The following is a 27,889-nucleotide window of genomic DNA, read 5'->3' on the forward strand; positions in this document are numbered from 1 at the left end:
ATGGGGGATGAATGTGAAATGTTAATGACAAGGCTCACAAACGATGGCAACATACAAAAGGGAGACACAATCAGAGCGTTTGAGATATCAAAGCATTAACTTATCCAATATTCATTTCACGCTTCAGTTCTCTTCAGAAATCAACAGTTTGCTCTTTGGTAATGTGCAACTTGCAACTTTACAGATTCTTTAACAATTACAAACAAACATGTCATTTAGGAGGTATGAACAGACAAGAATGGATGCCAATCTCAAAAGAAGGGACTAAAACTGAATATTTTTATCCTTTTTAATAACACATGCACATGCAGGCACACATAGACACACACGCACACACAGACACACGCAGTGTTGTCTGACAGTGTCTCACCATAGGCCACCAGCGGGACCTCCTGGTCCTGCCGAAGTCTACGGTATTGTGTGTGGATCACCCATCTACTTGCTGGCAAACCCACCGTGGAAGGATCACCTTTGGCAGAAGCATAGATTGGGAAGGACTGGAAAACTCGGTCCTCTGTTTCTCTTTCCACAGACGCTGCCAGACCTGCTGAGCATTTCATAGAATCCTACAATGCACAAGGAGGCTATTCGACCCATCGCGTCTGCGCCAACCTCAATCTCACCCAGACCCTTTCCCGCAACGCCACATATTTACCCTGCTAATCCCCCGACACTTTTCATCACCAATCAACCTAACCTTCACATCTTTGGAGTGTGGAAGGAGACTGGAGCACCCGGAGGAAACCCACGCAGACATGAGGAGAATGTGCAAACTCCACCCAGATAGTGACCCAAGGCGAGAATCGAACCCGAGAATGGCCACCATGCCGCCCATTTCCAGCACTTTCTGGTTTTTATTTCAGGCTTTGTCTAACACAATGCTGAAGATATTGGTTTTTAAATGGTTGAAGCATAACGTGAAGGTTGGCCATCCATCTTCTATGGACACTCACCCTCCTCTTCCCAATTCATGCCCCGGGTCCAACGCTCTGGCAGTTCAACTGATATTAAAAACAAACTGTGACAAAAATCAGGACCCTTGTTTACGGGCTGGCTGAATCTTTGCTCCAGACTGATTACATGTTCAGAGGTAAAGTCGCCATAGTCCCAGGTGACAGTGACTGCACACGTCCTCACAAGAGGCCAGCAATGAGTCTAGGGATCTAAACTTGTAAAAGCAGCACGTACAAATCCAAGCTCAAACTGCTTGCAGAATTCTTTTTAAGTTGCCTCTTTTATCAGTGTTCCTCAGAACATTCCCTTCTTTGTGTCTGAGCTCTAAATAAAATTTATTTATTAGTGTCACAAGTAGGCTTACATTAACACTGCAATGAAGATATTGTGAAAATCCCCTACTGGCCACACTCCGGCGCCTGTTCGGGTACACTGAGGGAGAATTTAGCATGGCCAATACACCTAACCAACACGTCTTTCAGAGTACGGGAGGAAACCCACACAGATATAAGGAGAATATGCAAACTCCACACAGATAGTGACCCAAATGGGAATTGAACCCGGGTCCCTGACACTGTGAGGCAGCAGTGCTAACCACTGCGCCACCCACATCAAATACATCAACCTCCACATTTACCTATGTCCCTATATCATACGTGCCCCGTCCCCTCCAGCCCTTCCTACTTCGTTGAATATATTTAAGTCACGGGTGGATAGATTTCTGATAGATAAGGGGATTAAGGGTTATGGGGAGCAGGCAGGAAAGTGGAACTGATCCACTTCAGATCAGCCATGATCTTATTGAATGGCGGGGCAGGCTCGAAGGGCTAGGTGGCCAACTCCTGCTCCTATTTCTTATGTTCTTATCACCTTTCTTGCTGACTTCTATAGGTAGGAAAGTATGTTGTGAAGAAGACATAAGGGGGAGAATTTTCCCATCCTGCCCGTCATGGGAATCGCAGTGGTCCGTGCAAAGGTCTGTTGCCTTTGGGATGGAATTTTCCGGCTTTGGGGTGACTGTGGCCAGAAAATCTCACCCAAAGAGTCTGCAAAGGGATGTGAAATAGGTTTAGTGAATGGCAAAATTTGGGAAGATGGAGTGCAGTATGGGAAATGTGAACATGTCCTCTTTGGCAGGAAAGGGAGTCAGGCAGGTGACTGGGGGTGTGGAATTTGGCTGAAGTATCCAATCTTCCATCAGGGTACTGAAATTTAGATCCAACAGGTTTCCACCCATTTGCTCCACAACCCAAATGCCAGTTTGGGCTGGCTGGGGCAAATCTTCAACCCGGCCTCCCCGAGTAAGCTTCAATCTTTGCCAAGTATCCGGGTTAGGGGAGGATTGCACTCCTAGAATTGTGTCCAGTGCACCATCAATTGGCCAATCGGAAGAGTTGGCAATGCCCAAAGGCAAAATGAATGACTGTTAAAAATTTAACTCCTTAAATGCCAGGGGGGAGAAAAAAATCATTTTTCCCTCAGGTCTGAGGGCGGCTCTTGTGAAGCATCTGGGTGGAGTTCCGATACTTGCCAGCAGACAGGTACAGGCATCTCCGAGACACCAGCTCAAATTCTGGGAATGCTTGTGATGGGAAATGGGGTCAACGGATAGCCAGAATTCCTGTCAATCCCAGCAGCAGGGTCAGACTTGCACGCCCTGTACAAAATGAATCACTGCCATGGTTTGTTTTGCTCTGAATTGAAATTGTTTAATGAATCATTAACTCAGACAAATAGTTGATGTGAAAGGAAAACTGTTTTTTTTATTTCAATAAAGATCCCCAGAAGCTGCAGCCAATCGACACCTGAAACGCTGGTTTGATTCCCGGCATCCCTGGTTAGGTTAGATTAGGTGGATTGGCCGTGCTGAGCTGCCCCTTAGTGTCAGGGGGACCAGCTAGGGTAAATACATGAGGTTATGGGGATAGGGTGGGATTGAGGTTGGTGCAGACTCGATGGGCTGAGTGGCCTCCTCTTGCACTGTAGGGTTCTACGACTCTACCCCAAGAAGAATCTCTTTTCACAATGAAATTGAAACATTTAATGCTCCCTTTCCCTGTCTCACGTTCTCCCCCGAAGGATTTGATTCCTTTTCGAGGTACAGCTCCAATGACATGTGCGTGCAGGGTTGATGGGCCGAATGGCCTACTTCTGCCCCTATGTCTTACGGTCACCTTTCTGACACCTGACCAAGTGGCAATTGAGACAGATGTCGCGACAGCTTGTATTCAGTGGCCTCTTTGGCTTTGGAGGAAGGCACCACGACTGAACACAATGCTAGTCTCCCTCATCATCCAGATCTGTGCACTTACAGCACAGAAACATTGAAACACAGCACAGTACAGGCCCTTCGGCCCTCAACGTTGTGCCGAGCTATGTCCAAACCCAAGATCAAGCTATCCCACTCTCTATCCTTGGGGTCCCTGTGCCCAAGCAATAACCGTTTGAAAGTTCCTAAAGTGTCTGACTCCACTATCACAGCAAGCAGTGTATTCCACACTCCAACCACTCCGAGTAAAGAATCTACCTCGGATATCCCTCCTATATCTCCCACCATGAACCTTATAGTTATGCCCCCTAGTAACAGCGACATCCACCTGAGGAAATAGTTTCTACACATCCACTCTATCGATCCCCCTCATCATCTTATAAACTTCTATTAAATTGCCTCTCATCCACAGCTGGAATCAGCAGCAGGAAACCCAGCTGGTTTTGCCCCTCCCTTATCCAAGGAAATATTTTGAAAATTTCAAACTACAAAAAAAAGTTAATAATAGCTGAGCTTTGCCCCTCTGGTAGACCTGCATGCCACTCGCATAAGTCACGACTGTCATTATCTGGTTTATTAATCTTAGCTTCGATTCAAGCTCTGATGAAACTCAATTCACAGCAATGCACACTCAATACAATGAGTCACAGAGAAAAATGGACCAGAGGTTTCCAATTACCCAGCTTTGTTATTTGGGGACAAGTGTCTAAACTTCTGCCCTCAGTAACAGGTCCACTCAGACTAGTCTCCGTACTGAGTTAAACATTGACTGTGCCCCAGGGAACCACAGACTGGTCTCACTACTGACTATGTCACAGTGGGCTGATTCAGCTCAGGGTGCCGCCCTGCTACATCTCTTCATCCTTTGTTACTTTCCAGATTAAACACATCGCCCACACAGAAAATGGTTTTTTACTGATTCCCCTGTTCCGAATAGATTGCACCAGAAAGTTGTATTTATAAAGGCAGACTCTGGAGAGCGTACAGACCAACAGTTCCCCAGGAAACGTATCAAGAAGCACCATCCCTGAATCCATAGAATCCCCACAGTGCAGAAGGAAGCCATTCGGCCCATTAGCCTGCACTGACAGCAATTCCACCTGGATCCTATCCCATAACCCTACATATTTACTCCACCAACCCCCTTCGCTAACATTAAGGGACAATTTAGCATGGCAAATCCACCTAAACTGTACATCTTTTGCAATGCGTGGTAAATGGCATCAACTTCATAGAATCATAAAATCCTACATGGAGAAGGAAGCCATTTGGCCCATCGAGTCTGCACTGACCACAATCCCAGCCAGACACTATCCCTGTAACTCCAAGCATTTACACTAGCTAGTCTCCCTGACACTAAGGGGCAATTTAGCATGGCTAACCCACACACTTTTGGACTATGGGAGGAAACCGGAGCACCTGGAGGAAACCCACGCAGGCACAGGGAGAATGTGCAAACTCCACACAGTCAGTGACCCAAGCCGGGGATCGAACCCAGGTCCCTGGCACCGTGAGGCAGCAGTGCTAACCTCTGTACCACCACACTGCCCTGGCAATTAAGAGTAGCCACCATCTGATCCTTTTGACATCAAACCTATCCCCATAACTCCATGTATTTACCCTGGCTAGATCCCTAACACTAGGGGTCAGTTTAACACGGCCAGTCCACATAACTCACACATCTTTGGACTGAGGTAGGAAACAAAGCACCTGGAAGAAACCTATGCAGGCGTGGAGAGAACGTGTAAACTCCACACAGTGACCCAAGCCAGGAATCGAACCCAGGTTCTTGGCGCTGTGAGGCAGTGACGCTAACCACTGTGTTGCCGTGCCACACCTAATCAAACTAGCCTAAAAAATCAGAAGAACAATGAGGAATCTGCAATTTTAACTTGACCACCTTAGCCAGAAAACCCTTTTTGGGGGGGGGGGGGGGTGATCTTACTGGCTTGTCCTCCCAGTACACTGGGAGATTGGGGCTTCTGCGCAATGGCGCCCCTAAAGCTCGGCAGCCAGCTTCATTGGAAAGATTAGGCTCCACCCTGCCCCTATTGGCAAGAATCACATCCTGGCACTTTCTTTTGACTAAGTGCCATAATATTGCATTTTTTAACTTGCTGGGAAGACAAGTCTGAAACTCTCCCCTTTTCTCGCTCGTTCAGAGTTTTTTTGGTAAGATCGCTCACCCCGCCCCCACCAAAACAATAAATTTGATCACTGCGAGGTGCAAAAAAATGCATCTACTCAGATTCTTGAGCAGTTAACCAGCATTCTTCCCATCCCATTCCATGTAAAAAAACTCACTCAAGACCTTAACTCCTAGACTGCAGTCTCCTATGAGTCATGCCAGTCGTGGTTAATTCCAGTTTGGCAGGATTTACAGGTACTCCGAAATACCTGAAATTCACAGCTACAATTCTACATAACCAGCTGAGCTGGTTACTAAAGGCTTTCCTGGCATCTGTTGCACAAGTAACTCTTGTATCACCTATCTGACCTAGCACATCATTTTCTATTATTCAATTATTTTGACTACTCCCTTCTCACTTCCTTGCTTTTGATGACAGAGCTAAAAAATTAACCATTGTTATTTCTCTCCTACTGGTTTATTTAGAGCCAATTTTGGGTCAACGCTATACTGTCTCAGATTACTAAATCCAAGAGCTGGTCAGAACTTAGATTCATCTGGTTTGAGGGTTTGACCTTACACAGATATACCAGATATCAAATACCTTCTACCTTGTTAGTTGTTCATTTCTTGGTCTCAATGAATCATTTGGATTGATAGTAACATTTGTGCAACACAAGTGCCAGGTAATGACCATCTCCGATAAGAGAGAATCGAACTATCCCTCCCTGACTTTCGATGGCAATACCATTGCTGATTTCCCCCTCACTCAACATGCTGAGTGTTACCATTGAAAGTGAACAGGACCAGCCAAATAAACACAGTGGCTATGAGAACGGGTCAGAGGCTAGGAATCCTGTGGCAAGTAACTTACCTCCTAACTCTTCAGGGAGACTTTGGGGCCTGTCCACCATCCACAAGATATGTGATAAAGCACTCTCCACTTGCCTGGATGAGCACAGCTTCAACAACACAATGGTTAGCACTGCTGCCTCACAGCACCAGGGACCTGGGTTCAATTCCAGCCCCGGTGACTGTGTGGAGTTTGTACATTCTCCCAGCGTCTGCATGGGTTTCCTCCGGGTACTCCGGTTTCCTCCCACAATCCAAAGATGTGCTAGTTAGATTGACTGGCCATGCTAAATTGCCCCTTACAGTCAGGGTGATTAGCAGAATGAATACGTGGGGTTAGGTTTAGGCTATGGGGATAGGGCAAGAGTGGGATTTTTATTGGTGCAGGTTCAATGGGCTGAATGGCCTCTTTCTGCTCTATAGGAATTCTATGATTCTAACAACACTCAAGAAGTGTGGTACCATGCAGGACAAAGCAGCCCACTCCATTAGCACCCATCCACCAGCTTTCCCACTCACTCCGTCCACCACCAATGTAAGGTGTGCCATCCTCAAAACACACTGTGGCAACTCATCAAAATTCCTTTGACAGCATCTTCCAAACCCATGACCTTTAATACGTAGAAGGACAGGGGAAGCAGATACATAGGAACACCACCATCTGCAAGTTTCCTCTCCAAACAACTTGGAACCATATCACTGTTCCTTCACTGTTGCTGGGTGAAAATCCTGAATCTTCCTCCCTAACAGCACTGTGAATGTTCCTGCAGCAGAAGGACTGCAGCGGTTCAAGAAGAAAGGTAGTTCTGACATCCCTTGTTTTTGTTCGCAACGCATTAACCTGGAGATTGTTTTCAAAGTTCAGGTCAGATTCCAGACTCACTCTAACTAACATCTCACGCTGTTCAATCAACCAGGGATTCAGCCAATGGACAAGGTGGAACAGCAGCCTAATCCACATTCCTCTTTCGTCAATTATTCAGGGATTCCTTACACAAGGAATATTCTGCTAATTGCTTCGGAAGTCAACAAGAACACTGCCTTCCTTTCGGAATTACTCAAACAAATCAACAAGCAAGGCCAAAATAGCAAGGTTCATTGAAGCAGCGTTACAGATCTCTCGGTCAAGTATTCACCCTCAGTATTTCTCTCAGACATTAAATAATTTGGAAAGGGCAACACTTACTTAATCACCAAGAGCAATTTAGCTGCAAACCTTATAAAGAAAAGCAATACCGTTAATCGAAGAAAATCCATCAAAGTCATATTATCAAACTCCCTGATTAACCTTTAACATAAATGAAACATAGATACATAGAAAATAGAAGCTGTAGGCCACTCGGCCCTTCACACTTGCTCTGCCATCATTTCGATCAGGGCTAATCATCAAATTCAATATCCTGATTCCCCCTTCCCCATATCCCCAAGAGCTGTATCTAATTCCTTCTTGAAATCACACAATGTTTTGGCCTCAGCTACTTTCTGTGGTAGTGAACCCCGCACATTCACCACCCTCTGGGTGAAGAAATTTCTCCTCGCCTCAGTCATAAAAGCTTTAGCCCTTATTCTAATACAATGACCCCAATTCTGGACTCCCCCACCATTGGGAACATTCTTTCTGAATCTACCCTGTCTAACCCTGTTTTATAAGTTTGTATAGAAACGCTTCAAGTCAGTCATCCAGACTTGGCTCTATTCTCTCTCCACGGATGGTGTCAAACCTGCTGAGATTTTCCAACATTTTCTGTTTTTGTGCTAAAACAAATGACTCTTACAAGTCAAAATAGTTCCCCCCTCATTAAATCAGAGCATATTAATTTTATACCAAATGTATTTCCAAGTAGATTCATGAGTCAACGGAGATAGGGTAAATATCAGCTCTACAAGGGGACACGTGGTAAATAGACAGGATATTCTCCAATAGAGATCAACTTTGCAACCAGATCTTGGTTTCCATATCTTTCCTCTCTTGCAATTTTCAAACTCTGGACCTCAATCTCACATCTCAATGGCCTTACATACCAGGCTCATGAGAAAGATCTCTCCGCAACATGGATTGCTCATTCAAGTGTTTGAGTCATATATCCCACTCTAACAGGAGTTACACATTTATATATCATCAATTCCTGCCGCCAACTATAATAAAATACCAAAACAGGATGAAGAGGGTGTGATGATGGAGGAACAAGAATGATGGGGAATGTTACATGGACAAGCAAAAAGACATTCACTTTTCCACCAATCGTGACTGGAACGCATTGGGCTATTTATTACCTGTTGGCTTCCTTGAGTCCCATGTACGCTTGTGTTATTTCCCCTTGATCCTTCATCTTGCGTATATCCTCCAGGAAAACCATCGGCTCCGTCATCGTCTCCTGCAACAAGAACTCTTTGAGCGTTCCAGCAACAGTTCACAATAAACACTTCAGGGAGCCACTGCTGAACAGAACAGTTTTCTCCACTGCCCAGACAGCCAAAGCACTCAACGACACAACTTCTTTGGGAATGAAATTCCTTCGTTCAAGTTGTAATAATTAATAAATTTACATGTCAGAAGGCGTTTACAGTAATTTCATATCACACAGAAGTACAAACACTCAACACTGGAGAAAAATCAGTGCAAAATAACATCGCCCGGGGCAACTGAAACAGCACAGTGCGAGATGGTCTACAGATCCCATCATCATCAATCACAAGTATAGTTCGGAAAGGACAAAAGCTGAAATAACAGAGAATGGCCCAATCGAAACATGAAATGTAAGAATACTGTTCAAATCCACCCAATCGAGTCACTTAGAAAAGCAGCCCTGAGTTGGCTCTCTGGGTGATCTCCTGTGTATAAAATACAAGCTTGAATAAACTTCTTGTTGAACCTCCATACCAGTCTCAAAGACTCCACCCGTTTGATCCCTCCAACAGTTATTGACAAATTTGAAAAGGCTGCAACACTAATCTGCTTATGATCAGATAGGAAACATCATGGAGAGTTCAAACGGTAAAAGTTGAACTCTGTCCTATAAAGTGATAGCTTTCATAGAATCCCCACAATACAGGAGACCACCACTGGCCCATCGAGTCTGTACTGACCACAATCCCACCCTCTTCCCATAACCCTCGTTTACCCTGCGAATCGCCCTGACACTAACAGGCAATTTAGCACGGCCAATCAACCTAATCTGCACAACTTTGGATTGTGGAAGGAAACTGGAGCACCTGGACAAAACCCACGCAGACACAGGGAGAATGTGCAGACTCCACATAAGCAGTGATCTGAGGTTGGAATTGAACCCGGGTCCATGGCGCTGTGAGGGTAGCAGCGTTTTCCACTGTGCCGCCATGTTTTGTCCTGGCGGAGGGCAATTTGACTGATTTGTGTTGCTGCAATGCATGCTTTAAGGTTTCAATGCACTCTGCCTGCCTCTCAGCGAACACCATGGGGTTAATTCCTTCTCAATCATGAGACAAGCAAACGTAGTTTACGCTATGACACACATACCAACAATTTTGCTCGTATCAACAAATGGGAGGAAGTGAATTCTCACATATTGTTTCTGGAGAACACAAGGTGCACCAACGTGGAGAACACTAGTGGAACATTTGCAATAACTTTAGGATGTGCAAACTGAGTACGTCTGAATAAAACGTAAGGGAATAAATACAACAAACTACCACAACTGGTTTGTGCGTGAAACAATTTCACCTACATGTCCCAAAATTCAGGGGATCCTCAAATACCTTTGGATGACCATTGTTCCAAACCAGCCAGCGGCATGGTGGTACAGTGGTTAGCACTGCTGCCTCACGGTGCCAGGTCTGTGGGTTCAATTCCAGGCTTGGGTCCACTGTCTGTGTGAAGTTTGCACATTCTCCCCGTCCCAGCAATGTGAACGGTGGTAAGATTCCAGCCCCGAACTTTCCTCAGCTGCCTGACTGTGCTGCAGGAATCCCGTTCCTGCTGTCGATCTGGGATTTCTGCCAAAGTCGCTGTGGCTCTTTAGGAGAATCCCAGTGGAAAATCTGAAGCAAGCTTCTAACCTTTGCCTTCCCACACCCACGTAAGTTCGGTGTGTGAAATGCTTCAACCTTTCCACCTGATATTCCTATTCCCCCCATCAATCACAAAGCAACAGGAATGCATTCAGTCAGCGTCATAGAAACATAGAAGGCAGGAACAGGAGGAGGCCATTCGGCCTTCAAGCCTGCTCTGCCATCCATTATGATCATGGCTGATCATCCAACTCAATAGCCAAATCCTGCTTTCTCCCCATAACCTTTGATCCCATTTACCCCAAGTGCTATGTCTAGTCACCTCTCGAATACATTCAATGTTTTGGTATCAACTACTTCCTGTGGTAATGAATTCCACAGGCTGACCACTCTTTGGGTGACGAAATGTCTCCATCGCTCCATCCTAAATGGTCTACCCTGAATCCTCAGATTGTGACCCCTGATTCTAGACTCCCCACCATCGGGAACATCCTCCCTGCCTCTATCCCATCCAATCCTGTTCGAATTTCTTAAGATCTCTTTGAGATCCCCCCCTCATTCGTCCGAACTCCAGCAAAAACAATCCTAACCTAATCAATCTCTCCTTGTACATCAGTCCCGCCATCCCTGGAATCAGCCTGGTAAACCTTTGCTGCACTCCCTCGAGAGCAAGAACATCCTTACTCAGAAAAAGAGACTAAAACTGCACACAATATTCTAGGTGTGGCTTTACCAAGGCCCCTGTATAATTGCAACAACACATCTCTGTCCCTGTACTCGGAACCTCTCGCAATGAAGGCCAACATACTATTTGCGTTCTTTACTGCCTTCAGTTAGACCTTTAGGTCTGGTGTTTAGTGAAAATGAGAGGACTTTTAATAAAGTGGCCACTGATTGTTGTGGCTGTGAGTTGTGTTAAACAGATAGGACAGGACCACACAGCGGTGACCTCAACATCAGGTCAGGACAACATTCTTTGGAGGAACTTGACCACATGGACAACAAAGGGTCTGGGAAGTCAGCACCACCTTGAATCTGCCACAGGGGTAACTGTGTGTGGACAATAAACACAGCTCCTGACAGTAACAGCCACATCACAAGATGAAATGGACAGGAAGTGTCAGGAAATAAAGGACGTGCAAAATTCATTCTTGTTAAAACAGCAAAGTGTCAAGAGAAGGATCAGAAAACAAAAGGAACATTTACCTTGCTCTCCTGGAGGTGTGAGTGAGGGAGTCAGAGGAAGAACACAAAACAGTTTGTTAGCAACATTTAAACATAACTAGAACAGTAATATGAACAAAAGGCCAACTGCAAAAGACAACTCAATTGTGATAGCAACAAGTTCTCATCAATTTAAAATAAGGATAAATATAAACAGGAAATATGTAAAAGTTGGTCGGTATTTTGTAGGGCACATCAGTTTCCCACATACCTTATGTGCCATCGCTTCCTTCTGGCTGACCAGTTGGGATCGCAGAATAAGAACCTCCTCTTTACGAACCTCCAGCTCCTCAGTTGATGCAGTCAGCTGCTCGAGTAGAACTTTGTATGTGGGAGAACCAGGAGCTATAACTTCAGGGGAGGCCTTTTCACTCAGAGCTTTATGCAACTCATTCAGTTCGTTCTTTAGCTTCTTATTCTCGGACTCCAGTTCTTGCCTCTGCGGAACACAACAGGGATCCATCAGCCAAAGAGATAAAGCTCATCTCCGCTGAATAAGCTCATGAAAGTTGAGCATAGCCATTCCCCCAACATTGAACGTTGACAGTCTTCTGCTGTCCTGGGATGCAATTCTTCAATGTTCGTTCCCCTCCAAGGCAAAACACTGTGCATGTTTATAGGGTGGCAGAGTGGTTAGCACTGCTGCCTCTCAGTGTCGGGTACCCAGGTTCAATTCCAGCCTCAGGTGACTGTCTATGCGGAGCTTGCACATTCTCTGTGAGTCTGTGTGGGTTTCCTCCGGCACTCCAAAGTTGTGCAGGTTGGGTGGATTGGCCGTGCTAAATTGCCTCTTAGTGTCCTAAGATATGTAGGTTAGATGGATTAGCCATGGTGAAAGTGGGGAATTACAAGGATAGGATTGAGGAGAGGGGCTGGGTAAGATAATCTATCAGAGAGTTGGTGCAGACTCGGTGAGCTGAATGGCCTCTTTCTGCACTGTAGGGATTCTATGCTAAATTGCATGGATTATTATTCACTTTTAACCATTTTATAGAGAGAATCATACAGATTGGGACATACACAAAGGATGATACTTGAAGATGAAATACAAAAAGAAACTCTATGGAATTATCAGAATGGAGAAATCCGAAATTCCACAAATACAGACTTAGTTTATCAAAGCCAGAGAGTTCGTTCAGCAGTAATTATGAATTATCTGCCATTAAAAACCTCATTCAACAAGAGGAGAGATGGGTAAATGGAGCTGAGTCCATGAAAAGATCAGCCATGGTCTTATTGAATGGTGGAGCAGGCTCGAGGGGCCAGATGGCCTACTCCTGCTCCTAGTTCTTATATAACATTTTCAAGGGTTTTACAGTGAAGCTAACAGGGTAAGAGTTGAAGCCCCATCAAAATTAAGTGATTGCTGAAGATTTTCATCAGTGGAGACTTCAGTAACATTGCCTGAGGAAGAACAGGACAGGATCATTATCTCAAGAGTTCGCAGCCTGCTGCCATTTCCCGTTCCAACCAGGATTCATTGGCTGCAGGCAGGAATTCCGACCCTCACTTGGGAACAAATCCCACCAATTGGATTGGCTGCATCCCAACAGTGACAGAGGAACAGGAAGGGTACTGCACACACTGTCCACCCAAGTCCCAGGTCTGGGTGGCGGACAGTGGGGGGATTGGGGTGCAGGCAGAGGCTGGGGAGAGTAGTCCAGTGGTTACCAAACCTTAAAGGGACGCAGGGGAGGGAGGGGCACCCAAAGTTAAAATGGGACAAGGAGGCTTTGATTCCCCCCTTCCCCAGTTTCCCATCCAAGCCCTAAATCCCATTATTTTTGAGCTCCCCCTCCATACCAACGAACACCTCCTGCCAGCCTAAGTAACTTATCCTGGGAGCCATTAAATAGTTGATATCTGGCCACTCAAGGCCTCGATGGGAGGCGGACAGCCCATTCTAGGCCTTGTTGCTGAGAGGTCCCCCTCCCACAAACCTGCTGAAGGAGGGGGATTGTGAAATTCAGGCCTGGGAACAACTGATAGCAAGTTTTAGGGATTTCTGCATTCAACAGTGTCCGTTTGGACACCAGCAGGCTCTCAGTTTCACAGTTGCTATGACAGCAAACACTGACAGCCTCGCCATCGTTATAATCCCAAAATTGGAGCTTGGCATGTGGGAGACATGAGCTGTGGAATTCGGCTTTACACCACTAGGTGGAGCTGCTAGTCACCTTTACACTGAACCTTCACCAAATCCCATCGTGTTTCTGGACACCATTGGTAGCACCTTCAGGTTGGCATCACACACCAGAATGGCTGTAATGAACAACCCTTTGCCTTGCCAGCTTAATCAGTGATGGCAAAGCAACCCAGTAGGGTCCATACCTCCAATCTTATTACCCATAACTAAGTTGTTACCTGCGATAAAGCAATAACCATGGAACCAGAGAATCTCTACAGCGCAGAACTAGGCCATTCGGCCCATCAAGTCTGCACCAACTCTCCAACAGAGCATCCTACCAAGACCCTCCCCTCCATCCTATCCCCATAACCCTGCATATTAATCCACCTAACCCGCATAAATTTGGACTGTGGGAGGGAAACCGGAGCATCCAGAGGAAACTCAAAGACGCAGGGAGAAGGTGCAAACTCCATAGTCACCTGAGGCCGGAATTGAACCCTGTTCCCTGGTGCTGAGAGGCAACAGTGCTAACCACAATGCCACTGTGCCACCCCAATAAACCTACGCATGCAGATAAAGACCTGAATCACTGGGCCTCTTTTCAATGGAATTGAGAAGAAAATTGAATCATTTTGAAATTAGAGAGCAGGATAAAGGGGTGTAGAATTAGAGGCCGAGATTAAGTACAGGAGGTTTAGAAGGGAGAACCAGAATTCTCATAAAACACCTTCAAAACTCACAGCAATCTCAAACAAGGGCAGTAGATACCTAGTTTCCTCTCACCATCCTGACTTGGCAATATAGCACCGTTCCTTCGCTGGGTCAAAATCCTGGAGCTCCCACCCTAACAGCACTGTGGGTGTACCCGCACTACATGGACTGGTTCAAGGCAGCGGCGTACCACCACCTTCTGAAGGGCAATTAAGGATGGGCAACAAATGTTAGCTTGGCCAGCGATGCCCACATCCCAAAATAAATATTGGTCAACACAGAGGATTAGTACAGGACAATCCTCCCCCCACCCCACCCACTGGGGATCCTGACCCAGCGGACAACAGGAACCTACAGGAATGGGTCATGCCCCATGCGCCAACTGTACCTTCAGCGATTCATATTCCAGTTCAGCTCCCCTGGCTTTAACTTGCTGCTCCTCCGCCTCCTGCACAGAAGCACAAACAAAATGAGGAAGATGGAGTCAACTCGTCACAACCATTTGTCAAGGAGATACAACCTACACAACCTGCCATTAAAAACCTCATTCAACAAGAGGAGAGATGGGTAAATGGAGAAATTCCTCCTCATCTCTGTTTTATCCGATTGCCCCTTTAGTCTGAGTTTGTGCCCTCTGGTTCTGATTTTTCCTACTAGTGGAAGCATCCTCTCCATGTCTACTCTATCCAGGCCTCTCAGTTTCTTGTAAGTTTTAGTATCCTTCTAAACTCCAACAAGTACAGACCCAGAGTCCTCAACCATTCCTCACGTGGCAAGCTCTTCATTCCAGGGATCATTCTAGTGAACCTCCTCTGGAACCTTTCCAAGGCCAGCACATCCTTCCTTAGGTACAGGGCCCAAAACTGCTCACAACACTCCAGATGGGGTCTGACCAGAGCCTTACACAGCCTCAGAAGTACATCCCTGCTCTTGTATCCTATGGTATGATGACACGGTTCCATGACTATTTGAACCGACGACCATCACAAAACTTGACTCAAACCACAAATCGGCCCAACTCTGGGGCATTACCTTTGCTTTGCTCCTGAGCACTTGCTCCTCCTTCCTGTCCAGTTCTTCCTGCAGTGCCTGTTTCTCCTGTTCCAGCTCGGTCACTCGCTTCTGCAGTTTCAGGAACAAGGACATATCCAGAGTGCCTTTCTGGTCGGGGAATTCCTATTCCAAACAGAACAATCGTTGATGCATTTCGCAAAGTGTAAGTGAGCTGGATAAACTCCCCCCACCTCTGGCTACCGCAAGGACAGCATTAATTAAATGCTGAGTTTCACTGAGTTACCAACTGGGAATGAAGAGGAATAGAGGGAGGATTTGGTACTTCAAGTCTACAAATTCACTTTCAGCTTCAAGTAAGATAAACGGTTAGAGGATTTGTATTGATTCTCTCTTAAGTAGATTATCTCGATCCACTCACTAATTCCCCCATTTAAACTATTTAAATTAGCACAACTGTACTTGCATTTCACACCGGAAGCTCTGTGATTGCCTGTGCAGTGGTTATCCAGTTTCCTCATGGGTTGCTGCAATGAAATGACTGTGAAAATCCCCTACTCTGGCACTGCTTTGGGTAATCTGAGGGAGAATTTAGCATGGCCAATGAAGCAAACCAGCACATCTTTCGGTCTGTGAAAGGGAATCGGAGCACCCTGAGGAAACCCACGCAGACATGGGGAGAACATGCAGAACTCTGCACAGACAGTGACCAGAGAATCACAGAATTCCTACAGTGCAGAAGGAGGCCATTCGGCCCATCAAGTCTGCACCATCCATAACCTGACCCAGACCCTACTCCCGCAAGCCCCACATATTTACCCTACTAATCCCCTGACACTAGAGTCAATTTAACACGGCCAATCAACCTAACCCACACATCTTTGGATTGTGGGAGGAAACTGGAGCACGCGAAGGAAACCCATGGAGACATGAGGAGAATGTGCAAACTCCACACAGACAGCGACCCAAGGCTGGAATTGAACCAGGGTCCCTGGCGCTGTGATGCAGCAGCGCTAACCACTGTGCTAGCGTGCTGCCCAAACCACTGCACGTGCTATCACAGACCTTCCAGTTTGGTCTTCTCCCCACCCTCACATGCTCAAAGTCTATTACATTTCTAACATTTCCCAGTTTGGATAAAATATGGCAGATCTAACAAGGTTAACTCTCTTTTTCTCTCTTTCCACAGATGCTACCCAGTCCTGCAGGCTTTTTCCAGTGGTTTCTGTGTTTTTATTATCATGTGGTCCTCTGACTAACTGTCCAATATCAGTCTTAATTTTGGTTTTGTAATGTCCTATCTACGTTAGGGGATGTGGGTTTTAACAAAAAGGAAAGAATGTGGCTTGCACGCATAGTTTCAAATCAACAACAGATTTTTCCGCAGAGGTTTTGTCTGCACAAGATACAAATTGAAAGTAAACACAGGTGAAACACTCCAATGACATCACCATCAAAGCATGTGACCAGCTCTTAAAGCAATCATGCAACCGTTTAAATATATAACAGCTTTGCTCCAGATTGACCCTGGGTCCCCAGTTCTCTCTCTCTCTGGATAAAGAGTTGATGAGGGACAGGTACCAACCTCCATTTTTCTTGTCCCATCCTCGGATTCTCCTGGCTCCGAGGAAAGCAGAGAGTTATAGGTGTACTCCGACTCATTACTACTGTGCGTGGAGTCTGTCCGTCTGTGCCCAGGCTTTGAAACACTCTGGAAATGGAAGCGCACAACTTCAATCTATCTACTCCAACCAATCTAATCAAAGGTTATCCTTTAGTGTAGAGTTTAGTGACAAATTCTGAAACGATATCAGAGTTACATACCATAAAATATTAGCTATTTGTACAAACCACACTTGCCATTTTCTCTTCAGCTTAAAGTGTGGGAATAATGTATGCATTGTAATTCAATTAATATTGTGTGCAGTATAATTCAATTGCTATCAATAAGTGATATTAGCATTCACTGCCCAACACTAGTGAGGAATTAGTTACATTGTCAACCCACATAATCAGGATTAAAACAGGATTAAAAATTAAGAGCAAGTTACTTACACATGCACTGTGTTAACAAGGGAATAACAAGATCCATACAGGGATTTGTAAATCCTATCGTAGAACAAATGGAAGTTTGGAAAAATGCCTTTGATCGTGCTGCTCTGTATCACTGGTGGTTAACAACACAGAGGACATTGATCGAGTCGTTACCCTAGAGTCACAGGCCGCAATTTTACTGGCCGTTCACAACATGCTCCTGCTGCAGCGAAGTCGGAGAATTTGCCGTCCAGCTAAGTTTTTGTTCACAGCAACTGGATGGGAAAAACTCACTAGTGTGAACGGCTATAACATTCTGACCATAGAATGTCTGCAGCTTTATAGAACCTTAGTTAGGCCGCACTTGGAATATAGTGTTCAATTCTGGTTGCCACACTACCAGAAGGATGTGGAGGCTTTGAAAAGGGTACAGAAAAGATTTACCAGGATGTTGCCTAATATGGAGGGCATTAGCCATGACGAGAGCTTGGAGAAACTTGGTTAGTTCTCACTGGAGCAACAGATGTTGACGGGAGATCTGATAGAAGTCTACAAGGTTATGACAGGCATGGACAGAGTGGATAGTCAGAAGCTTTTTCCCAGGGTGGAAGAGTCAATTACTAGGGGGCATTGGTTTAAGGTGCGAGGGACAAGGTTTAAAGGAGATGTACGAGGCAGATTTTTTAACACAGAGAGTAGTGAGTGCCTGGAACTCGTTGCCGGGGGAGGTAGTGGAAGTGGATACAGTTGTGACTTATAAGGGTGTTTTGACAAGTACATGAATAGGATGGAAATAGAGGGATATGGTCCCCGGAAGGGTAGGGGATTTCAGTTAAGCTGGGCAGCATGGTCGGTGCAGGCTTGCTAGCCGAAGGGCCTGTTCCTGTGATGTAATTTTCATTGTTCTTTGTAGAATTCTACAGCACAGAAAGAGGCCCTTCAGCCCATCATGTTTGTGCCAATCCACTCCAATCCCATTTTCTAGCAATTGGTTCATCGCCTTGTACACTGTGGTGTTTCAAGTGCTTCTCCACCCTAATCTTACACCTAACACTCTTCATTCTTGGAACCATTCTGGTAAAACTCCTTTGCACAGTCTCAAGGACTCTCAACGACGGGACATTTATTAGCACTGGGGTGAGTGAGGGTTGAGTTAGGAGGTATATACCTTTGATATCTGACTCTGTGAATAAATCTAAACTGAGGAAAGATTGGTTCTGGTTTCATCCTGAACCCACTGGCTCTCAGGAGTTTAGCAGGGGGTCGGAGGGCTGGGAGATCAGTGGCAGTGAGCCTCTGCCACCCGATTCCAAGGGATGCCATTGATACCAGCTCCCCTACCTCTTATTAAACATTTGTGTTTCTAACCAAGGCACAATCCCCAGTGACTCAACTGTTAAATGAAGGATTTAAAATTATAAGCAAGGAAGCTCCCAGCCTAATCCCCAGTCTGTGCTGAGTTAACTGACGTTTATTGGGACAGCAGTGGGACAGCATGGTTGGGAACAAGTTAGGGAGGGGGTAAAATGAAAAAAAAAAGTGGGTGTGCCTGACCCCAAATTAGAACATAGAACATAGAAAACTACAGCACAAACAGGCCCTTCGGCCCACAAGTTGCACTGATCATATCCCTACCTACTAGGCCTACCTTTAACCCTCAATCCCATTAAATCCCATGTACTCATTCAGAAGTCTCTTAAAAGACCCCAACGAGTTCGCCTCCACCATCACCACCGCCGACAGCAGCCGATTCCACTCACCCACCACGCTCTGAGTGAAAATTGCATGACAACTTGTAGGGAACATGCAGTTGTGAATGAAGGGTGACAACGCGATTGCGTTCAACTGTGAGGCACCCCCTTTGACAGCTGTGGGACCTGGTAACACTGACTGTCTGGGATTGCACTGGAGGAGTTGGCTGCTATACCAGATATCACATGGAGCCTGCAGAGTGGGTCTGCTTCACAAGCTGCTGGGATAGACAGCAAATTCACGGGATAGACAGCAAATTCACGGGATAGACAGCAAATTCACGGGATAGACAGCAAATTCACGGGATAGACAGCAAATTCACAGGATAGACAGGCCCTTTGGACAAATACTGTTGGATGATCAAGAACCTACATGGGGGTTCAACAGATTGGTTCCTGGAATGAGAGGGTTAGCCCAGGATCGGGTAAATTGGACCCATACTCTCTGAGTTCAGAAGCAGAAATGATTTCATTTCAGGAGGTTGCTGTGGTGGGAATGGGATGAGACCAGGAAGCAACTTGTGTATATTAATGGGGAAGGGAACACTGTAGGAGTTTGGGATGTGGGAGTGTGTGTGATGGAAGAGGGTGGTTGTAATTTAGGGAGACTAAAGGGAATGGGGCCAGAGAAAGAGTGAAGCCGAGAAGGGGGATACTCACGCTCAACATTTCAACTCACCGGATGAAAGTTTACTCAAGATACTTACAACCAAAGATATTTCCTCCTTCAGGTTATCGTACCGTTCCTCCAATCGACAGAACTCATTAAGCAGAGACTGGTACCTCGACCTTTCATCGTTAAGGTCTATCTCAAGCTGTTTGGTCTCTTCCTCCATCCTTTTCTCCATAGATTCTACAATGGGATACAACAGCATTGTTACGAGATAAGAAGCTAAAGGACGTTAGATTTTTTTTAATGACAATCAGTGATTGTGTACATGGTCAGCAGCGATGATAGTTATAAATCCAGATCTTATTCACTGGATTTAAATTCACCCAGCTGCGGCGGTAGGATTTGAACCCATGCCCCTCAGCCTGGGCTTCTGGATTTACTAGTCCAGTGACATTACCACTGCACCACCCTCTCTCCTGGGTTTAAAAAAGAAAAAAAAATAGAGTTTCTGATTTTTCTTTTATTCATTTATGGGACAATGGGTGTCATTTATTGCCCATCCCTAGTTACCCGAGGGCAGTTGAGAGTCAACCACATTACTGTGGCTCTGGAGTCACATGCAAGCCAGATCAGGTAAAGGCAGCAGATTTCCTTCCTTAAGTGAACCAGATGGGTTTTTCTGACAATTGACAATGGTTTCATGGTCATCCGTAGATTCTTAATTCCAGTTTTTTTTATTGAAGTCAAATTCCATTAACTGCCGTGGCAGGATTCGAACCCGGGTCCCCAGAACATTAGCTGAGTTTCTGGATTAATAGTCTAGTGATAATACCACTAGGACATAGCCTTCTCCTAGTGAAGGCCTATGCTCTCGAATGATTGGTTTATAATGTTTGTTATCTCCCCCACAACCTCCCTCTCGAGGTCATGCTGCCATTCCTGTCAGCCTGCACCCTTTAGGCCCCGCTGCGTAAGGTGACTGAACGTCACTCTCCGCGAGGGTTGGAAGCTTCACCTGTAATCTCCTTGGCCTGTTCCTGGATTCGGCGATTCAGCTCCTCCTTCTCATTCTTCAGTAAAGCATTCTGCTCATTAAGCTGAGACACCATCTGTGAGGAAGGATAGCAAAGGACAACCTTGATTGTTTTGCCTTTTGGTCACAGTTAATACCGTGCCACGTAACCAACCGCCTTCATATTCGCCATTCAATTTTGTAATCTCCGCATTCCACAGGGCTGTCAAGTACGGTATTTTAATCTCACTCTCAGAAGAACGGAGACTGACTCAGCAGCAGCATCAGAAACTAATGTAATCTCGGAACAAATTAGGTCAACTGGAGCTGCTTGTGTTTATATAATGAAGAGAAAAAGATTACCTTTCAACATTTAACACTAATTTGATTTTTTTTTTAAAACTAGTAGGGCGGCAAGGTGGTTAGCACTTCCGCCTCACAGCGCCAGGGACCAGGGTTCGATTCCCGGCTTGGGTCACTATCTGTGCAGAGTTTGCACGTTCGCATCCCCCCAATCTGCATGGGATCCTTGATTATGCTGGCTGCTTTTCTGAGGCAGCAAGAAATGTAGACGGAATCAATGGATGGGGGGCTGGATTGGATTCCAGGTGCTCTGGATTCCTCCCACAGGCCAAAAGATGTGGTTAGGTGCATTGGCCATGCTAAATTCTCCCTCAGTGTACCCAAACAGGCCCCAGAGTATGGCGACTAGGGGATTTTCACACTAACTACTTTGCAATGTTAATGTAAGCCTACTTGTGACACTAATATGTAAGCTAGTAAGCTTTCTCTTAAGAAAAATTCTCACACAACCGGAACTGCACAGGCAGGAAATTCTTACCAGATCGGTTTCCGCTTTGTATTTATCCGCTCCTTCTTCAAGACGTTTCTTCTGCGCCTGAGTTTCCTTGAGTTCCTTGCGGAGGATGGCGATCTCCTCCAAAAGGCTAGTAATCTTGTTGGAGGACACCTTGGCACTTTCTTCATTGAGACGGAGCCGGTCGACCTCGCTCCGTAACTTCTCCGTCTCGTTGGTGTAAGTGGTCTCCAAGTTGCCCAGCTTCTCCAGGAGGGATTTCATCTCTTTAGTCTACGTGGAAAGAGAGGAGGGTTGAGGAGGGGGCTCAGCAGTCAAGTGAACAGCATTGTGAACTAATGGGTCACCGTTCCATTAGCTGGAGAGTGGAATTGTGGAGCGAGGGGATGGGGCTTATTGAGCAGAACGCATAGAAATATGGCAAAACAAAAATACCTCGAATATCAACACTATATCCACCTCTGTCAGTGAAAGGATGGGAGAATATAAACAACAGATATAGAGCATGCATTATACACACATCATTGTCTAGATAATTGACCATGGCTATCTTTTCACTAACATATACAGACTGTAGGGACAGTAGCACACGGCAATATTGTTGGACTTGTAATCAGAGACCCTGAAGTAATACCCTTAAAACAAGAGTTCAAATCCTAGTATCGAGACAAATTTAAATATTATTACATCGAGGGGGAATTTTCCCATCCCGCCCGCCATGGGAACTGTAGTGAGCTGGGGCGAGAGGGCGAGGGGAAACAATGCAAAGATATGCTTACCTCAGGCAGGATTTTCCGGATTTGGAGCAAAATGCTAGTCTCATTATTAAAAATGGTTAAACTACCGGATTGTCCCAAGAACCCATTTCGTTCAACACTGTCTTTCAAGGAAGAAATCTGTCATCTTTACCCACTCTGGCCTACATTAATTTCAGACTCGTAGCAACTTGGCTAACTTTTAGCCGCCTTCTGAAATGGCCTAACGAGTCTCTGAGTCAGAGGCAATTAGGGATGGGCAATAAATGCTGGTCTTGTCAGCAAAACTCACCTCCCAACAATAACTGATTCTCTCGTTTCTCAAGCATGCATCAACAATCTCGTGTGACTAAAAAAAAGAGTTAATAGTAAGACTCACTCACCCCACCCGCCCCACTTCCAGTAACTTTGCTCTAACTGTCATTATTCATTAATGAGCCTCAACGTTGACAGGCCACCGGCGCTGTCATTGGAAAGGACGTCACCGCCAAGGCTGATCCCATTTTCACCCAGAACCCGACCGGTACATTTCCAGCAAGGATTAGCGTTAGCATTGCGGCAGGGAGGGCAGTAACCCTGGAGCAGCCAATTTTGTCACCCAAGCTGATCAGGTTAACTCACTGTACAACAACAACTTGTACTTCCTTAGTGCCGCCTTTAGCACTGTGAAGCAGAACCATGCAAGGAGATACCAGGGTAGATGATTGAAAGCTTGGTCAAAGAGTTGGTTTAACGCTTGTCTTAAAGGTAAAAGAAGGGTAGGTAGAGAGGTTTATGGAGGGAATGTCAGAGCTTTGGGCCGAGGCACAGGCACTCATGATGGCGTGTTTAAAATCCAGGTTTAGAGGAGCTCAGAGTGGGGCTGGAGGGGATTAGTGATAGGGAGAGTTGTGACGTTAGTGTACCTTTAAGAGTTTTTTAAATTCATGCTCATAGCCTTAGGTGATATCATTGTTGGGAGGAGAAAAACTGCAACTCACCTGACAGGGATTTCATTTTCAGTTTTAGTTTGGAGCTGCAGGTTGGAGTTGAGTTTTAGAAGGGGCAGCAAGCTAAAAAGTGTTTTCCCTCTCTCCCTGTTGTTTCCTGAAGGGTAAAAATCTGTTGGTTTTGAGGACTGGATCAGAGTCTCTCTGGCGCTGTGGGAAAGCTGTGTTGGCTTCACAGTGTTTGGAGTGAATCCAGAGAACTGCAGACTTCAGCCAACTGATTCAAATCCCCTTATCACGTGAGAAGTAGACTTTGCTTTATTGAACCAGTTTAAAGGGTTCTTTATGGAGAGGTTTGATTGGAACACATTAGATGTCTTTGTTAAGGGTTATACATTATCTTGATTGTATGTTTCTTGTTTCAAATTAATAAAAGTTCTTGCTAATTTTCTTACTATATATGGTAACTATATTCTTAAATAAAATTTATTTGACAAAAGCTCCCTATTGCGACTTTTGAATTGAAGTGAAACATCTCATGCTTATCTTAGCCAAATTCAAGTGGCAAAACTTATGATTCAGGCGGGCTTTATAAAACACTTCGGAGTTTAGAACCTGAACCATTAGAGTCAAGAGGGATTTGAAAGCAAGAATGAGAATGATGAGATTGAGGTTTCGATTGCTCAGGAGTCAACGTAGGTCAGAGAACACAGGGGTGAATGGTGCCAGATGCGAGTAATGACTCAAGGAGCTGAGTTTTGGATGACCTGAAGTTTTACAGAGGGTAGAATGTGGGAGACCAGGCATTGGAACAATGGAGGTAACAAAGGCATGGTTCAAAGTTTCAGCAGCAGATGAATTGACACGTAGACATGCATAAGCACACGCGCAGATGGAAGAGAGGACAAGTACTAGCTGAGAGTGCAAGTCTAGCCTGGCCTACTCCACTTTATAATCTACAGATACAGACTGGCACTGTGGTATAACCGCTGTTGGCTTTGAAGAGAAGTGCTACTGTACAGATGATGAAACTGATTTCATGGGCAGGATTTTCCGGTGTGCTTGTCCCAAGACCGGAAAGTCCCGCCTGATGTAAACAGACCTTCGCATGGTCCATGTCCCGTCTGCTACAACTCCCATGGTGGGTGGGACAGGGAAATTCCGCTCCATTTGTCTGTCTGAGGAAACCTCCCAAGTACTGGATAAATACTGGGGTTTACCTGGTCATTGACTTTGCATTGCAGCTGTACAATCTTGTTCTCCATGCCAATGTTGAGGGTTTTGTAATGCTCCACAGATCTCGCTTCAATCTTCAGTTTCTTAAGCTCGCGTTTTGCCATCATGCGACGGTAGCAACACTGCAGGTAGATGATGGCATGGTGGGTCCTCTGGTACCTGCGTTTCGCCATCCAGCCGCGCATGTGCTTCTGGAGAATGATAGCTTTCTGTTCCCGGAGGACCTGTTTGCAAAAGAAAAGGGTTTAATGGAGAGCCTTCATCACGCCTGCATAAGAAATGGTGCTGGCAATGGAACTAGTACCTGAAGGAATAAATTAACCTCTAAATATTAACCACCTCCGCAGATTCTTCTTTAAATCCACTGAGTTACTTCTGAGATGCAGTCATGTTAGATACATAACAGACAATTTGTGCAAAGCAAGATCCCAAAACTCCCCAGCAAATTAGATAACTGATCATTTTGCCACTCAATGGTTATGTTGATTTGTCGAGGACTACTGTTAGGAGACTCCAAAAGTTATTTAAGCAGCACCAGGGAAATTTTGATCTGCTTCACTAAAAGGATGGTGTGCATTAAGGTGTAGCTCATCCTCAGCATTGCATTGAGGTATTGGGATACTGCGGAGATACAGAATTGTCAACCGAACCCACAACCTCTAACTCACGAGGTGGATGCACTAGCAACTGAGCCGAGCTGAGAACGCAGTCACTTTATTCGCTCAATGGATTCAATGCACAATTTTAGAAGCACATTTAGCTTGGCCAATCCACCTAACTTGCACGTCTTTCAGATTGTGGGAGGAAAGCAGAGCACCCAGAGGAAATTCACAGACACGTGGAGAACATGCAGTCGCTTTACAGAGAGTGACCCAAGCTAGGAATCGAACCCAGATCCCTGGTGCTGTGAGACAGCGGTGCTAACCACTGTGTTGCCCCAGTTACATTCAGTTTATTATATTTATTTAGGATTATTCCATTATAATTGTGTGTATGAGGCAGAATCCAAACTAATTTTGTTGGAGACTGGTTGGCCAAGCACTGACTGTGGGAGCGCTCCAACTTGCCTGCCACCAGCCAGCACAAGTTGCACAATGATTTCCATCCCGAGTACTCGCAAGGGTTCATTTTTTACATATCTGCCTTCATCATCGCTGCTTATTATCTCATGGACAGAGTGGATAAGGAGCAGCTGTCCCCCTTAGCTGAAGGGTGAGTCATGAGGGCAATTATAGGTTCAAGGTGAGGGGCAAGAGGTTTGTGGGGGGGGGGAGATGTGAGAAAAACCTTTTTACCCAGAGGATGGTGACGGTCTGGAATGCATTGCCTGGGAGGGTGGTAGAGGCGGGGGTGCCTCGCATCCTTTAAAAAATGCTAGATGAGCAGTTGGCACATTCAGGCCATGGACCAAGGGTTGGTCGATGGGATTAGATGGGAGCTCAGGTGTTTCCAATGTGTTGGTGCAAACTTGATGGGCTGAAGGGCCTGTTCCATTCTATATGATTCTGTGAACATTGTATGGAGTATTGCGGGCTGTTCAGACTGAGGTTCTGCTGGGGTAGAGCACAGGGGGATTTATGCTACATCTAACCATGTCACACTGGGGTATTTAGTTTCACTCACAACCTTTATCTTGATTCAGTATTTCCATTTATAACAATGAATACCAAAAGAGCAAGATTCCCGTATAAATGCACATTATTATTACTCTGTCATGATGAAGTAATGTTCCGTGGTATTTGTCCCTGGATATTCCTGTGAAGCGTTTGGAGAGAGGGCAATGAAGAGAGCGATTGACGTTAATTGCTTACCGCTTTGTATTGCCGCCTTCCCCGAAAGCCTCGGACAAAAGACTGGATGACGATGGTTGCTGAGCGGATGCGCAGGAATTTCTGCCGAGCCGCGTACATGCGCTGGTATTTCTGGATCAGGATGGCTGCTCGGGTCATACGGAGGAACTGAGCGTAGCTGGAGCACAATTTAAAAAGACCACGATTATCCAAAACCTTTCAGAAGCAAAACCACACCCTGAGACACCACCCCAAAAAAGCAGATCCACGTTAAATGTCTTTGCCGGTGGTGTTGGAGTGATAAATAATGGCCAGTTCTTAAATTATCCACATCACTACTCTTCTTCAAGAAGTGTAAGGTGTCTCATTGACATCTGCTCACGAGGTAGTTAGTTTTACGTCTCAATTGAAAGGTGATATCTCTGACAGTGCAGCACTCTTCCAGTCCTTCCCTGATATATGCTTGAATCATAGAATCCTCACAGTGCAGAAGGAGGCCATTCGGCCCATCAAATCTGCACTGACTCATTGGCACAGTATCTTACCCATGTGCTCTCCCCTGCCCTATCCCTGTAACCCCACACATTTACCCTGACTAATCCACCTAACCTGCGCATCTTTGGACTGTGGGAGGAAACCAGAACACCCGCAAGAAACCCATACAGATATGGGGAGAATGTGCACACAGGCAGTAACCCAAGGCCGGAATTGTACCCAGGGTAATTTAGCATGGTCCACCTAACCCGCACAGGTTCTTGGCCTTGTGAGGCAGCAGTGCTAACCACTGTACCACCGTGAGTCCTGACTCAATGTTCAGGCAGACATCAATTTTTAACAACCTAAACAATATCATTGGTGTAACAATATCATGGATATAAAGCATTCAATGTTCCTGTGAATATTTGAACTATTGAAGGAGAAATAGTTCCTGAATTAACCTCTCAAAATCATTTTGTCAACTGGGAAAAGGGGTGTGCAGAGATGGAGGACAATGCTCCATGTTTGGCGGTCAAACCATCATCAAAATCCACCAATGCTATAAAATACCCAATAAACGTAGAAAGGTAGACGATCGGGCAGCACGGTGGCACAGTGGTTAGCACTGCTGCCTCACAGCACCAGGAAGCTGTGCAGGTTAGGTTGATTGGCCATGCTAAATTACCCCTTAGTATCAGGGGGATTAGCAGGGTAAATACATGGGGCTAGAGCCTGGGTGGGATTATTGTCAGTTCAGGCTCAATGGGCCGAATGGCCTCCTCTAAACTGTAGATTCTATTAACACTTGTTAAGAACAGGTATAATCTATACCCCAATGAGTAAAATGCTACAAACTTGCTGAATGGATTAGCAAATCAAAATCCTGAGATTGTAGAGAATACAGTATGATGTGAACCTTATCAATAAAGATTTTAGACTGAAATCAGACCTCATTCTTTTAGGTCCCTTCTCCAAACAAGAAGATTCAGTGATAGGTTCCGAAGAAGGGGATTTGAACTCAAAATTTCACAGATTCTGCCAAACCAGTTGCGTTTTTCCAGCATTCTGCTGCTTTTAGTTCAGATTTCCTGCATCTGCAGTATTTTGCTTTTAGATTCATAAATTCCCAGGCTCCGTGTGGGTAACCCTCACATTCCAACTTAATCCCACTTCTCAGTGGTTGCTCAAATGAGGACGGAGTTCCATAAACT

At 45.5% G+C, this 27,889-nt stretch overlaps 1 protein-coding gene across 5 annotated transcripts in view; it reads right to left on the bottom strand.

Annotated features, from left to right (window-relative positions):
- Window positions 1-27,889, bottom strand: part of myo5aa (myosin VAa) — a 204,534-nt gene that overhangs the window by 33,584 nt on the left and 143,061 nt on the right. For all 5 annotated transcript variants that reach the window (XM_080214230.1, XM_080214233.1, XM_080214232.1 and 2 more), the window contains 10 exons: window positions 26,223-26,379; window positions 24,396-24,635; window positions 21,516-21,764; window positions 20,678-20,771; window positions 19,757-19,902; window positions 16,850-16,975; window positions 15,286-15,429; window positions 14,642-14,701; window positions 11,626-11,853; window positions 8,478-8,578 (listed from right to left, as the gene is read on the bottom strand). In XM_080214230.1, the coding sequence (XP_080070356.1) occupies window positions 8,478-8,578; window positions 11,626-11,853; window positions 14,642-14,701; window positions 15,286-15,429; window positions 16,850-16,975; window positions 19,757-19,902; window positions 20,678-20,771; window positions 21,516-21,764; window positions 24,396-24,635; window positions 26,223-26,379 (1,545 nt within the window). The remainder of the gene's footprint in view (window positions 1-8,477; window positions 8,579-11,625; window positions 11,854-14,641; window positions 14,702-15,285; window positions 15,430-16,849; window positions 16,976-19,756; window positions 19,903-20,677; window positions 20,772-21,515; window positions 21,765-24,395; window positions 24,636-26,222; window positions 26,380-27,889) is intronic.

The sequence above is a fragment of the Carcharhinus amblyrhynchos genome, chromosome 28 (genome assembly GCF_965287045.1).
Source record: "Carcharhinus amblyrhynchos chromosome 28, sCarAmb.v2.hapA, whole genome shotgun sequence".
Taxonomy (NCBI): Eukaryota; Metazoa; Chordata; class Chondrichthyes; order Carcharhiniformes; family Carcharhinidae; genus Carcharhinus; species Carcharhinus amblyrhynchos.